Below are 14,054 nucleotides of genomic sequence, written 5' to 3' on the forward strand. Positions count from 1 at the left end.
CGGGATCGTTCGCCAGAGCCCGGCCTGAGGGGCTCCCCCGGGGCCTGAGGGGTGTTTGGGTGTTCCTCCGGTTTAGGAACCGAGTAAGGCCTGTGGATAGTTGTGTTGTAGCCCCGTCAGAAAAGATTTAGGCTGAACTAACCGTGAAGGATGTGAAAGTCGCCGTGGGGTAAAAGAAACGTGGAGAAATAATGGTCCTGTTGAAAGTGGGGTAGGAGAGCTGATGCTGTGCAAGTGTGAGCGGTCAAACAGAACGTGAATGATGTGATGGGCTCTAAAGTAACAGGAGGAGATGGTGTGGATTGGAAAAAATAGAGTCAAGTGTATCGTTGCTTTGAGAAAAGAAAATTATGAGAGCTTTGGATGGTGTCTACCCATAGACGACAGGTTGGCTTTAGATAAGGGTGTCGCTTACTGAGAGATACTTTGAGGAATTATGTCACAGGTGGATTTGTTTCTTAGATACAGATGACAGCATCATTTGGGAAGGACATAGAGCAATTCAGTTGTTCTTACATACAACTGCTGTAAGCTTACCAAACATGCACTGAATTGAGACTTGCTCTCAATGAGCAGTGTGAAAAAGTTCTGAGAAGATCTGGTATATTAGTTAGCTTGTGATCCTGCATCACATTTGTAATTAGATTAAATAAATAGAAATAAACTAGAGGACTAAACAGAGGTAGGTTTGAGATTTTCCCTTTTAGAAGGGTAAACTTTGAAAACCCAAGAGGATTAATTAGTGATGTTAGTCCTACTGGAGTCCTGAGGGCCCTAGAAGCAAAGAAGGTAAGAAGCTGTTTTATGCCAAATGTGGAATCTTTGGCATTTATATGAAAAAAAATGAGAAAGGCCTGTTGAAAAGAATTTTTAGACATCTCAAAAAGGATTTTAGGAGTAAGGACTAGAAAAAAGGAAAAATAGACAAAAATATGAGAGATAAAGTGCAGTTCTAACATGAGAATCGACAAAAGTGATTCTGAATTAGTTATAGGCAATTGCTTTTTAAAGCTTTTTTAATCATATAAATAAAACAAGAACAGCAATAAGACCATTGAGTGATAAAGTTGAGATAAAATAACCTTGGCATCATGATGCATATGATCTGTTGCCATTTTGGAGAGGCTACTGCACTGGGTATATCTCATTTTACATGCTTAAATTTATACCACAAAGAATAACATTTTGTCTTCTAAGGATTTTTTAAGAGTTGGGAAACCTCTGTGTGTTAATGTCTAATCAATCTCTTGCCACTGAATGTTGGTCAGTTCCAGTGCCAGAAGACTTTTAAAAGATTATAGTCAGTTACACAGTCATTTACTCACAGAGGAAGCTACTCATAGGTGTACACACTCTATTTGCTATTGTATATCTCCTATACCATATGGTAGATTTTTATGCAGACATTTATAACTATACAAGCTTAAACTATCAGAATTCTCAGCTCCAGGTTGATAGTACTTTTTATGTGTGTGTATTTATTGATACTGCTTTTATAGATATATCTCTAAGTTTGATGTCTATACCAAGGCAGATTCTGACTTTGTGTCAGGAGAGATTGCACCCAGGTACTGTCTTAAAAAACTCTTCTTGTGGTGACCCAACATGTGGCAACTCTTGGCTGTCTGCAGGAGCCCTCACAGACCAAGGCTCTGATGTGGAGCAAGGTTGTGTTAAACTGAAGGGAGGAATGTAGAGAAGAAAGCCATCTGTGGTTTAGTAAGGCTTATGTTTAGGGGGTTTATGAAGTGTTTTAGGAGGTACATTTTATAAATCAAAGCTTTTGGTCTGAATGAAGGTAGAATGACCTTTTTTGGGCATCTAAGGGAGTGACTAAAGGTTAGAACTGTAGAGGCTGTGAGTATTTCTTCTTTACCAGCTGACTGTGAGGTCAGAGATCCAACAGCTAGACCTGCTACATGGCTCAGCATTTGGCTGGATTTCTTTCACATATTTACTGCATTATTTTGAAGTTTTGGATTTTTTTTTTTTCCTCTGTTACATGGTTAATATTTTTAATAAAGTTCTTTTAAAACCAAATCTTTGCAATAGTTTTGCTTCTGTAAAGCTCATTCCTTGAACTGTCACGTCAGAAGGTTAAAATGAAGAATGAGTATCTTAGAGTTCTACCAAATTATTTATATGGTAAATTAAATTTTATGTAGCATTTCAAATAGACAAGAGCCAACAATTGCATCAGTTGTATTCTGTTATGTTTTTCTGTATGTGGATTTCAGGAACTGAAGTGTGTTTGGAATTTGGCTAATGATTCAACAAAGAGCAAGAGCTTTTCAAGTTAATTTTCTGAAAATCCTGGATCAGCCACATTAAAGAATGCAAACAGATGCTTTTCTTCAGCATTTAAGGTCAGATTTAGGTTATGTTAGATTACATCAGGTTAGATTTAGATGCAGGAATAACATCCTATTCCCACAAGACTGTCTAACAAAATGTTTGATTATTTTAATAAACTTCAAGGTCTGGAGATAATGCTCATTACATTTATTTTTTTCTTTACTGCAGAAGTAAACCACTAATTATGTGAGAATGACTCCAAAATCCTCCTATGATGCTTTTCAGCACTGAAGGTAGTTCTTGCATTGTTTCCATGAGCTGAAACACTCCATTGCCTTCCAGAGGCATTTTTGCACCCCTAGAAAGAAGTGCAAATATTTTTAAATTAAAATACCTATTTGATTGACACCTCCTTATCAGGCTTTTTTTAACTGCTGACCTTGACAGCTCAGTAAGTCTACTAGTTTGCTATGTAGTGTCTCATTTTTATTAGCTGTTAGTTGCTTTATTCAATATTTATCTTTTTTTTTTTCAGTCAGGTGAAGATGGACAGTCAAAGCCTTGAAATTATGATAATAGACAGTGCTTCTAAGGGGGGAAAAAAGTAGTTGGGATAGGGATGGATGAAACAAGGAAACTTTGGATAAGTGTGTCTTACCATCATCTAGGACTTTTCAAAGTTCTAGATGTTTTTATGGAAATCAAATTGGTCAAATTGTCTTGCTGCCCCAAAACCCCAAGGTGTTTCTGCTTTTTGGGGTGAGGGGGAGGTGTCCCAGGAATCTACATATGTTTTTTTCAAAGCAATTTTATCCCTTAGGGCAGAAATTTCACACCAGACCCTAACACTTATTTTTAAATCATTGGAGAGTTGAAAAATTCAGAACCTCAATTTTCTTTTCTGTCATCTCAGTTCTTTAAAAAATGTAAATATTGTTCTGTTACCTGTGCACAAACACAGGTAACAGAACAATATTCTCACTGTCTTCCTTGCTTTTCATGTGTCCATGTTTTCTTTTCTGTGTTATTTGCATCTTGAGCTTCACTGCTTTTCCTCTTGGGAACCAATTTCTTTTTGAGGTGATGATATTGTTGCTGAAAAAAAAGGCCTTTGTGAGTAGGTTTCCATCATCTAATTCCAGTGCCACATGCTGGGTGTAGATGAACCTCTGAAAACATCAGTGAGCTTACACTGGAGGTCCATCCCTGGAGCCAGAGGTGGAACTGCACCAAAAGAGAGGTGGAATCTGACAGGATGGTTTTGGCTGCAAGGTTTTGTCTCTGGAGACTGAGGCAATAAAGCTGTTTCAGCTCAGATCATTTCAGTGAGAAGTTCCTGTAGCAGCTACCTACCTTGCAAGGTCAAGGAGTATTCACAGACTGTGAGCACTCCAGTCTTCTAGAGTTGCTTGGATTAACCTCTAAACTGCATGTAGATTTGCCCTTGCAGTTAGATTTGCCCTTTTTTTCTGTGTCATTCTCCTCACAATCTTTCCTAAGCCTGTGGTTAGAGTCCTTGTGGAAGTAGCTCCAGACAGAACTTTGATTCAGCAACTGAGATCCATAAATGCTCAAGTTAAGTGGGAGGAAGTACTAAGTGGAGTTCTGAAAATTTTTGTGTGCTTGCCAAGTTCCTAGAGAGAGAACCTAGAAGAATGTTTACATTCAAATGAGTCAGCAAACAGGATAAAATATTTAGGGTTAAATGGTCTTAGACTGCCAACAGAACTTGGGTACTAGAACCAGCCTTTGTGTTCCTCTGCTCAGCCTGATCTGTACCATGGAAGTGTCTGTGCCTCACACAAAGACTCAACCTGGACTGAAACCAGGGTCAGGACTTCCCAAGACCTAAACTCAGGCTGCCAGAGTATGCTGTCCATGTTCCTAATTGTACTTGGATTCCTGATAAGAGATTTAGGAATGTTTAAGATAAATATTTTTATATTAAAATGTTGTGCACTTGCTCGAGAAGTGATGGTTACAACAATGAAGTTTTTTTCCTTTACATCTGCACTTTAATTTTCTTTTTAAACACAGTAAGTGAAAAATAAAGTTTTAAAACATGAGAAATATTTCTCACTTATCTTTCTGCTTTCTAAAGTAAGTATTGCATTAAAAAAAAAGTATCAGCTAGCTATTTGGAAGTAAGATTTCTAAGCAATTACATGCATATTACAAGATTTAGTAGATTAACAGCAGCAGTAACTTGCCTGAAATAGCTAGGGTTATGTTTTTCTTCTGTACCTGAAGTACTCAAATATACATTTTTGGTAGCAGGGTGGTTTTTTTGGTTTTTTTTTAATTAAAATACTGGTTTTTTTTCCTTGCTTCACTTTGTATATAAAGTTGAAGAATGGAGTTGCAGGATAACTTAGTTATATATGATATAAAACATGATACAACTTCTGAGTTGTGTGGACATTAAGTGATCTTTGGCCTTGAAAAGTTAGGGCAAAGCTGTCAGCATGTTTGCAGGACTCTGAAAAGTCATGGGCTGGAGAACCTTTTGGTAGGTAACTGAGGTGGTTATATCCTAATATATATTTATCTATGCTAACAAACCACTTTTCAAGTCAAACTACTTTTGTCAAAGCAGCAACTGAATTGAAATATTAGAACTTGCAAAGTCAGATAACTGTTATGAATCAGATGGCTTGAGGAAGGAAGTGCTGAATTCTGCATTTATTTAGATAAGAGAATAAACCCTAATGAGGAATTTTCTTAGGGGCCTTGTGGGTGCTGTGCAAGTCAAGGATGGCCAGGTTGTGTGTCAGCATTGCTAGGGAGTGCTGGGAATTGATGCTGCAAAATATTGGAGACCTTTGGTAATCAGTTCCACAGTAGGATGGCTCACATACCCTCAAAGTGTTTTAGAACTGCAGTCCTGCTCAGGCCGTGGCCATCCAAAGGCCTTCATTAGGCAAGTTGTTTCTAGTTTAAATAGAGATAATACACACAAAATCAACTGGTTGCATTCTGGTTGTTTGGAAGAATAAAATAAGTTGAAGAAAACAAGAAAATCACCAGTAGTTTAACAGCAAGAGCTTCACAAGTTGCCCATAGAATCATAGAATCCTTTAGGGTGGAAGGGACCTCCAAGATCATCAAGTCTATCTAGTGCTATGTAGTTCTGAGCTGCTGCCCCAGCATGCTGTGGCTATTTTGTAGGTCCTGTAGTGTCTGCCAGCACCGTTTGGTGTTGGGGATCCCCAGGGCCATCTCCAACAGCAGTAGGTGCTGACATGCTGGCAGCTGAATTGTCCCTTTAATCTTTCCTTGTTGAAAGGGAACATAGATTATGTTATTTCAGTCTGGTTGTGTGTTTGAGCCTTCAGCTCAATGTCAACGTGGACAAGAGAGTTGCTGGACTTTAACACATCAGTTAAATTTGTCATTTAATGTCTCAAACTAAGCATATCAAACACATTGTGTGTGTAGATTTGTGGGGCTCGTGCATATTCAGTATAGCTGAGCTGCAGCAATTACTCATTTTTTAACTTAAGTAAATAAATATAATTTTTGTTTATTTGGTAAATTGTATTTGTTAAATCATTAACATTTATCATATTTAAATAATATGAATTTCATCTATTCTGTGCCCTTTGCCTAGGTCTGATGTCATGAAGTCTCACAGGTTAGGCAGGTTTATTAATGTTGGGTTGTTTTTTAAAGCTACATTTGATACCCCTTTTAGTCTGGTATTCTTCTGAAAAGTAGCTAAACAAATTAGTAGCCTCTTATTTGTTTGATGTTGTTCTGCCTGTAGTCAGAATTTTAGACATTACTTTTATGTGCCAAGGAAGGAGATTTTTAACATTGTCTGAACCAAGGTACCTCAAAGAAAATGATGGGTGCAACTTTCTCACTCTCTGAGTAAAAGAAGCATGCCCAGCTTCAGAGCTGCTTGCTCATTTTTGTGCTTTTACTGAAAATGGAGTTGCATGGCTTTATGTTAGGAAATAATTAAAGATAGTGGAGTTCAGCTTATTTATTTCTGCAGAAACATCCAATCTGAAAACCTATTTCTACTGCCAAGGCATGTCATAGAAATGATACAAGTAATTTAGAGGGTTGGCAATATTTTCTGAAGCAGAGGGACTATTTTAACAGTTCTCAGTAAACCTGAAAGGACCCAAGTGCTTTTCTGACACTGGTGCTTTTTCTTTGCTGAGAGCAATGTCTTGAAAAGTTATTCCAACAAGGTTCTAAATTTATTTTTACTGCACTAAAAGGACATTGGGGTGTTGTGTTTAATAAAAGTTCTCCCTTTCCAATCACAATCTGATTAATTTTACTGCTTTTTTTTTTTTTTTTTTAAATATTTAATCCATTAATTATTACTTTAGGTGAGAATGCAGAAGGTGTAACTTTTTTGAAACCAAAATTTGTGCTTCTTGTTTTCTCACCCCATAGAAGCAAATATTTCTGGCTTTATATAAAGTGTCTGTAGTTCCCTTGTTGCAGCAGTATGATACAGTGATTTTAACCACAGTTCTCTCTCTGCAGGGGGACACAAGCACAAATCCATATGGAGGATGAATCTCCTCCTTCTCAAGGAGTCAGTGTCAAGGTCAGAGTGTGAATTTGTGCTGAGGATTCTGTACTGCTCTACTCAAAAGGAGGAAGCTTGATTCCATTTAGCAGTAGCTTAGTCCATGCTAGTAAGGTAAAAGAAAACCAAGGCTGTAGATAGAAAAATGACACTAACAAAAGAAATGTTACTTATGTTATCCACATAAAATATTAGAAGAACAGTGTGTTCATTTTCATTTGGGTGAATTGCTCCTTTGGCTGACAGGGCTGGTTTAATTTAGTAACAAGTCCTAAAGTTACATCTTCCAGCCTAATGGTTCAACAAAAAAAACTTGTTAGAATTAACTTCTGTAGCATAATTTGAGGCAAAAACTTCCTCCCATTTTTCTTTCTAATTTTCTTTCAGATGTTGAGCTTAATGATGATGCCTTTTAAGGGGATCTGTATGACAAATAAAACTGAATAACCAGCTTTCAAACTGATTGCTAAGGTCAAATGTAGTGCAGAAGTTTCAGGAATTCTTGAGACATAAATGTTACACCTTTGGGACAGGTACTTGGACCATATGAAATCTCAAACTTGTTCTAACTCTGTCTTTCATGACTGTACAGTATGATGAGGGAACTGATCCCCTTTGGGACATAAATATTGGCAAGCTGATAGTTCAGGCTGTTTTTCATGTTTTATGGACAAAATATAATGGAGAAGTGTGGGAAGGGAGAAAATCTTGAAAGGTGAGAGCATATCTCTTACTGAGTTGAATGTAGCTCATATTCCAGAGATAGAATTTAGATTATAGTTATTTCTTACTGAGTTGAATGTAGCACCAGAGATAGAATTTAGATTATAGTTATTTTTCTCAGTCTGATAAAGTTTGTTATTTCTTTTGTTTAAAAAAAAATAAATCTGTATCCTAAGTGTTTCCTTGGGTGGAAACTACATTTTATAGTAGCATTTTCAGGTTTTTGTCTTCAGTGTATTACTTAAGTGTTAAGAAAAGCTATTGGGTTTTTTTTTAACCTGTTAATTATGAGGGATAACATGAGTGATTTGTAGAAGGAGGTTGCAGAAGAAAAATAATCTGTATTTATTTAAGGTGAATTAATTCTGACCCACTTGGAATTTAGAGCTTACATTTAGAAACAAATCAATATGTTATTCCAGTGAGGGAATCTGTACAACTGAAGGATGAATGCTCTGACTGTCCTTCTGTACCTCAGGCTTCACCAGTCTTGAGCAGAAGTGCAGTTTTGTTGATGCAGTTGGAAAAGCAGTCTGTGGTGCTTTCAGTGTTCATTATCATATTTCAGAAGTGCCTAAAACCCTCCACAGAATGGCTGCTAACTTCTTGACATGAAATTAATTGTTCTGTGGAGAGCAGATGAACGAAACCCAACCCCATATGGAGTCATGTCCTCCATCTCCTCCAACCCTGCTATTTGTTGTGAAGCACAGCATTTGCTAGGACTAGCTTGGACCTACTTGCTTGCTTATTTCCTAGCATTGATTCTCCAGCTGCCTCTGCCAAATGGATGCTGTCAGTGGAATCTTAATTCCCTTTCACTTGCAAGTTTGGCTGAAATGGGTCAGTCCTTGATGTGAGGAGATGGGATAAGAACTAGTGAGGCCAAAGCTGCAGCTTTTCCGTGCTGAAGATGCCCAACCCTCCTTTCCTCAGAAGTAGATTGTAAAGAAATATGTGATTAACTGCTACTTGTTTAAAAATTTTATTTCAGGATTAATTTAGGGTGTATTTGTGTGGTTTCAAATGTTAGCTGTGTTTCTGTGTACGTTTTTTCATAGCCATGGTACTAATGAAAAAAGCAATATCCCTTGACATCACCTGCCTCAGACTTCCAACTGGAATTTACTCACAGCTTTGTTTCAGTCAGAGGTAGGACAAAACCCTGTTCTGTGACAGATCATTTGCTACTTGCTAGGAGTAAACTAATGATGCAGTCCCCACTGTGATGTGGTGAACTACATAATGCCTGAGATAGGCAAAATGTGTCCTTAGTCCCCTGCTGATCTGGCAAGTGATGCTGCTTTTCTTTCATGTCCATAGCCTTTTTTAATTCCAGTAGAGAAAATCTGATGCATGCTCCCTGCAAAGTTTGCAATAAATTTTGATGCTGCAACATTTTTCTGATTTCTGCTATGCTGAAGCAGTAGAAATTGGTGAGATTCAGACATTATCTGGACTAGTTTTAATTTCTGGAGAGACCTTGTGATTCTTTTCCTTCAACTATAAACTTGTCATTTGTCCTTGGATAAGCTGGAAAGTGTTCAGTTATATATTTTCTTTTATTATATGTCTACTTACATCAAATACAATAAAATACAACTTATATAAAATACAATTACTTACAAATATTCTTAGGAAGTTCCCAAAGATTCAATAATTGTTGAAACACAGAAGTAAATTTCAGAAGTAAAAGAGAAAGCAAAAGGTTTTTCAAGGTTCTCAGGGTTCCCTTTGCAATGTGTGCAACCAAAAGTGTGTACTTTTCAAAGATAAGTATGTTCTTGGGCAGAATTTTTTATGGTTTCTTCTTTTACCAGCAATTTTAACACTAGAGTTAAGGACACAAAGTATTTTCAGGTTTTGAATTTATACTTCATACTTTTATAATACAATCAAGAGATTTATTATATTAGCAGTTAATGTTCTGTGGATATAGTGAAGAAACAACTTCACCATTTAACTTCTTGGACTAATCTCCCCATGCATATAGATCCTTTCTTTCTGGATCACAATCTATTTTACTTGTTAATTTTAATGGTTTCCCTCCAAGTATTGTTCTAGAATTAGAACACTGGTTTGTGTTTCAAAAAGGAGAGGGTAATGTTTCTCTAAATTTTTCCTTTTACTGTGGAAAGATAGGCATTTCTCTCTGTCTAGGCACTTAACATCATTTTTTTTATAATATCAGGTCTTGGAGGCAACGTTATTGTCAGCCCTGAAGATGCTGGATGTTGGGAAATGGCCAATTTTTTCTCTCTGTTCCCAAGAAGAACTCAAGTTAATTCGTCAGGCCTGTGTGTTTGGCAGTGCTGGCAATGAAGTGTTGTATGCAACTGAAAATGATGAGGTAATTGGCCAGAAGTGTGTATGAACATCACACATTTAGTCATTTATGTATCAAGTTATTCTGAAAGCCACTACTAGGATGGTATCCTTAGAAAAAACTGCATGCAAAAATACCTGACTATTTCAATGGTTCTGAAAACATGTTCAGTTAAAATTAATGGCTTCCTACCACAGTCAGTGGATGGAGAAAAGATGGAGTTAGACATGTCCTGAAGGTGCAGAGTGATAGGATGAGAGGCAATGGACACAAGCTGGAAGATGGAAAATTCTGATTCAGTATTAGGAAAAAAAATGACTATCAGAGTGGCTACATTCTGGAGGAGTTGTGAGATCTTTTCCTTGGAGGTGTTCAAGGCTGGACTGGGTGTGACCTTGAGTCAATGGAACTATTTAGACCTTTGCTGAACAGGAGGTGGGACCAGCTGACCTGTGGAGGAGATCCTCCTCTCTTCCAATCCAAATTATGGTTCTGTGATTCTTTTCTAACAGGTTTTTGTGCTTGGTGTGAACTGCAGTGGCTGTTTGGGAACAGGTGACATGCAGAGCACTATTGAACCAAGGAGGTTAGATTCTCTGTGTGGCAAAAAGATAGCCTGTCTGAGTTATGGGAGTGGCCCTCATGTTGTTCTTGCTACAGAAGGTAAAGTATGCTCTGAATATTGCTTTTTCAGATAGTCCACTTTGGTGAGGCCAGCAGGTGAGAAAGGTCTGTGCTGGTAACTTGAGAGAATTGGGACAGACCTTCTGGGCTACCCAACGTATTTTCAGTGGTAAATAGGACATGTCAACTAGCTCTGTTCATAGCTAGTTCTCTAGAGCTTTTCAAGCTCTGCTTTGATCTTGTTCCTGCTTTTTGGAAGTTGTTTTTTTTCCCAATGTGCAGTTAGATTTGGACCTTCTGATTGCTTTTGACATGCAGCAGTGGCTACGTTACACACATGTGCTCTGGTGCCAGTGTCATCCTTCAGATTAAATCCCTTTTCTCTCCTGTACCTACTTTTGGATGTGCTTTCAAGACCAGTTATATTGCTTCTCAGCCTTTTGTCACTCCATTATCCACATCATGCTAGCAACCCTTCTGTTCCTAATTAAGGACATTGTTCTCAAAGACAGATGACTAATACTGTGCTCCCAGTGAGGTCCTGGTAGAGCCTGACTGGTGGTGTTAACACTTGTCTCTCTTTCTCAGTGATTCTTGATCCTTCAAGGGTCCTCTTCATTCCATTCCTGTGAATAACCTCCCTTCAGCACAGCCTCTTTTAACCTACCTTTGAGACAGCCATTATGTATTTCACACTTCTTGTGTTAATTACTATAATTTGCATTTTATCTTATATGTTTCTGTGTGGCTGTTTACTGGGGCTTGTATTCTCAAGTCAGTGAAAGGTAGAAAAGGTTGTTTGCTTCTGATGGGACACAGTAATTAGATTTAAAGTGGTATTGTAGAGAAATATTGATTGACTGTAGCACATATTGCCTGTGTAGTTCTGAGGGAGCCCTTCTTGGGGAGAAGGAGTTTGGTGATGATGATGGGGTCGTGTGTCAAACCTGGCTCTCCTACAACAGCAGCATAATTTAGGTTTAGAAAATGATGATGATGATGATGATAACAGACCAGATGAATGTGGGACAGCTATTCATCAGTCAAGATATAAGAGGGACATCAAGTCCTGCACTACTGTAATTAAAGGATTTGAAACAGATGAAAGGAGTACAAAAAGGTGGTAGCTTTGTGGATAACCAGCCAATATATGTACATTAAAGTACCTGGTAATATCTGTACTCTAGGGGTTGTAAATACTTATGGCCTCCAAAAGGTCCCCAGGCTTGTTTCCCTTCAATGGCACCTTTTTGCTGTTGCCAGTGGGAGGCAGAATCCTGCACTAGGTGGACCCTAGATCTAACCCAGTCAGACATATCTTGCACTCTTAATGTTACTAGCATGTTTCTCAAAGTACAGGACATGAATAGCATGTTGAAATAGAAAGTAAGTAAAAGTGTGTTTATTAAAAAGTAATAATAAGTTTTTCTTGCAAGCACCTTCATATTATAAAGGAATATATTTCTTTTATATATTCCTTTACGTATATTGTAAAGGAATGAAAACTTGCTGTTTTGATTTTCCAAAGCAGGAAACAGTGCCAGGACAAAGGCTAGGAATTCTGATTGTCAGTAACAAGAAATTGAACTGAGGACTGCTGACTGTCATTTCAGCCTTTTCTCTCCTGTGTTGCACTATCTCCTTTCTTTTAGCTAGACAGTTTCCTTTATTCAGACTGTGGTGATACTCTCCTTTTGGATTTGTGGTCAAGACTATGTAAAAGTACCTTTTGTACATCCACCTGCTTAAGAGCCCCAAAGGACATATACATATGTACACTTTAAAATGGATATTATTATTGGATTTCACTCTTCAGTTTGTAATTTTGTGTTGTGTGCTCACTGGAAAAATAGATATTTTAAAATAACTTTGTCTTTTATTATAGAAGGAGAAGTGTATACGTGGGGCCATAATGCTTATAGTCAGCTGGGCAATGGTACAACAAATCATGGTTTCATTCCCTGTCAAGTCTCCACTAACTTGGTGAACAAGAAAGTCATTGAAGTTGCCTGTGGCTCTCATCATTCTATGGTGCTAACATCTGATGGAGAGGTGAGAATAGCTGGAATAAATCCCTCTTTTCTCTGTTACATCTTACAAAGGTGAGCTTCCTATTGAAGGAACATAAAAGAATGGAATATAGAAGTATTATGAGTTGCATATTTGTGATAGAAAGTTAAATTGTAAACCTGTGTCTTCCTAGATCTTCCTACATCCACTTCTCAAAATGTGTTTTTTTATGCATATAACTATTTTTTCTTGAATATATACTTTGAACTGTTTTTAAGCCTTTTATGGCAATTCTCTTACAACAGGTATACACATGGGGTTATAATAACTCTGGCCAAGTTGGATCAGGTTCAACAGCCAATCAACCAATTCCTAGAAGAGTTACCAGCTGCCTGCAAAATAAAATAGTGGTTAATATAGCTTGTGGACAGATGTGCTCTATGGCTGTGGTGGAAAATGGAGAGGTAAGACATTTTCAGTGAATTTTCTGCCTGAAATTTATTTTATGTGATATCATGGGATGTAGATCATTTCATAGCTGGCAGTAATGAGCTCCTGCTCAGAAGAGAAGTATACCTCTCCAGACTGCCTCAGATGTACTAGCTCATACTGCTTATAAAAACCTTTGTCATAAATTGTCCAGGGCATTCTGATCTCACTTAAGCACTTCTTTGTGTCCATGCTGATCATGGTTTCTTCTGTAGAAAGGAGATAGAGTGAAACAGGGGAAATTTTTTCACTAGCATTTGGTTTATGGCTTTTTGGTTTATGAGATTATAAAATTTAGCAGCTGTTACTTTTTATCAACTATTGAAGTTGGCTTTGAGTTGAAGGAATTCAAGTGTCACATATCAAATACAGTTCTGAAGTAAAAAAAAAGCATTTTGAAGGTAAGGAGTTTTTTTTTTTCTAAATTTTGGGGTTAAATCATATCAAACCAATATGTGTACACTTGACATTTCATGCATTCAAGTGCCACATTTCAAATTTACTTGAAAATACAGTTCTGAAGTAAAATTTTGAAGGTAAGGAATTTTTTTTTCTAAATTTTGGGGTTAAATCATATCAAACCAATATGTGTACACTTGACATTTCATGCTAGCTTCATTTTCTCATGTGTAAAACTAAATTGTTTGTATCATCAATTTACTGATTTTTTTAGAGCTGGTGTTACATTCTAGCAAAAATTAAAGCATCCCTTGGATCTTTCTCATACTTTTTTATCCTCACTGCAAAGATATGAAGAGGTTGTAGTGTTCTTGGTTTAGTTCATATAAGCTGAAGATTTTTGGGCAGCCTACATCCTCTCTAGCTCCATCACCCCAAACATTTCAGTAGCTATTGACTGTTCACAGGAGAACATATGTCACTGAAATCATCAGAGCACAGTGTTTTCCCTTTCTCTTACCTTAGCAGCCTGCTCAAACCGTTGTGTGCAGCTTTCAGTTTATATTTGGTTTTGTGTGTTTTCTGCTCAAGGATTTTTGAACAAGAAATTAGGGCTTTGAGAAAGGGAAGTGTTCC

At 37.4% G+C, this 14,054-nt stretch overlaps 1 protein-coding gene across 1 annotated transcript in view; it reads left to right on the plus strand.

Moving 5' to 3' along the window:
- The first annotated feature begins 6,817 nt into the window (after positions 1 to 6,817).
- LOC103778757 (RCC1 and BTB domain-containing protein 2-like) overlaps positions 6,818 to 14,054 on the plus strand; it is a 9,453-nt gene continuing 2,216 nt past the window's right edge. Inside the window, exons 1-5 of the mRNA XM_008946371.1 lie at positions 6,818 to 6,865; positions 9,762 to 9,920; positions 10,409 to 10,559; positions 12,406 to 12,572; positions 12,836 to 12,994. Of these exons, the coding sequence (XP_008944619.1) occupies positions 6,824 to 6,865; positions 9,762 to 9,920; positions 10,409 to 10,559; positions 12,406 to 12,572; positions 12,836 to 12,994 (678 nt within the window). The 5' untranslated portion in view covers positions 6,818 to 6,823. The remainder of the gene's footprint in view (positions 6,866 to 9,761; positions 9,921 to 10,408; positions 10,560 to 12,405; positions 12,573 to 12,835; positions 12,995 to 14,054) is intronic.

The sequence above is a fragment of the Merops nubicus genome, unplaced genomic scaffold (genome assembly GCF_000691845.1).
Source record: "Merops nubicus isolate BGI_N331 unplaced genomic scaffold, ASM69184v1 scaffold15730, whole genome shotgun sequence".
NCBI classification, from domain to species: domain Eukaryota; kingdom Metazoa; phylum Chordata; class Aves; order Coraciiformes; family Meropidae; genus Merops; species Merops nubicus.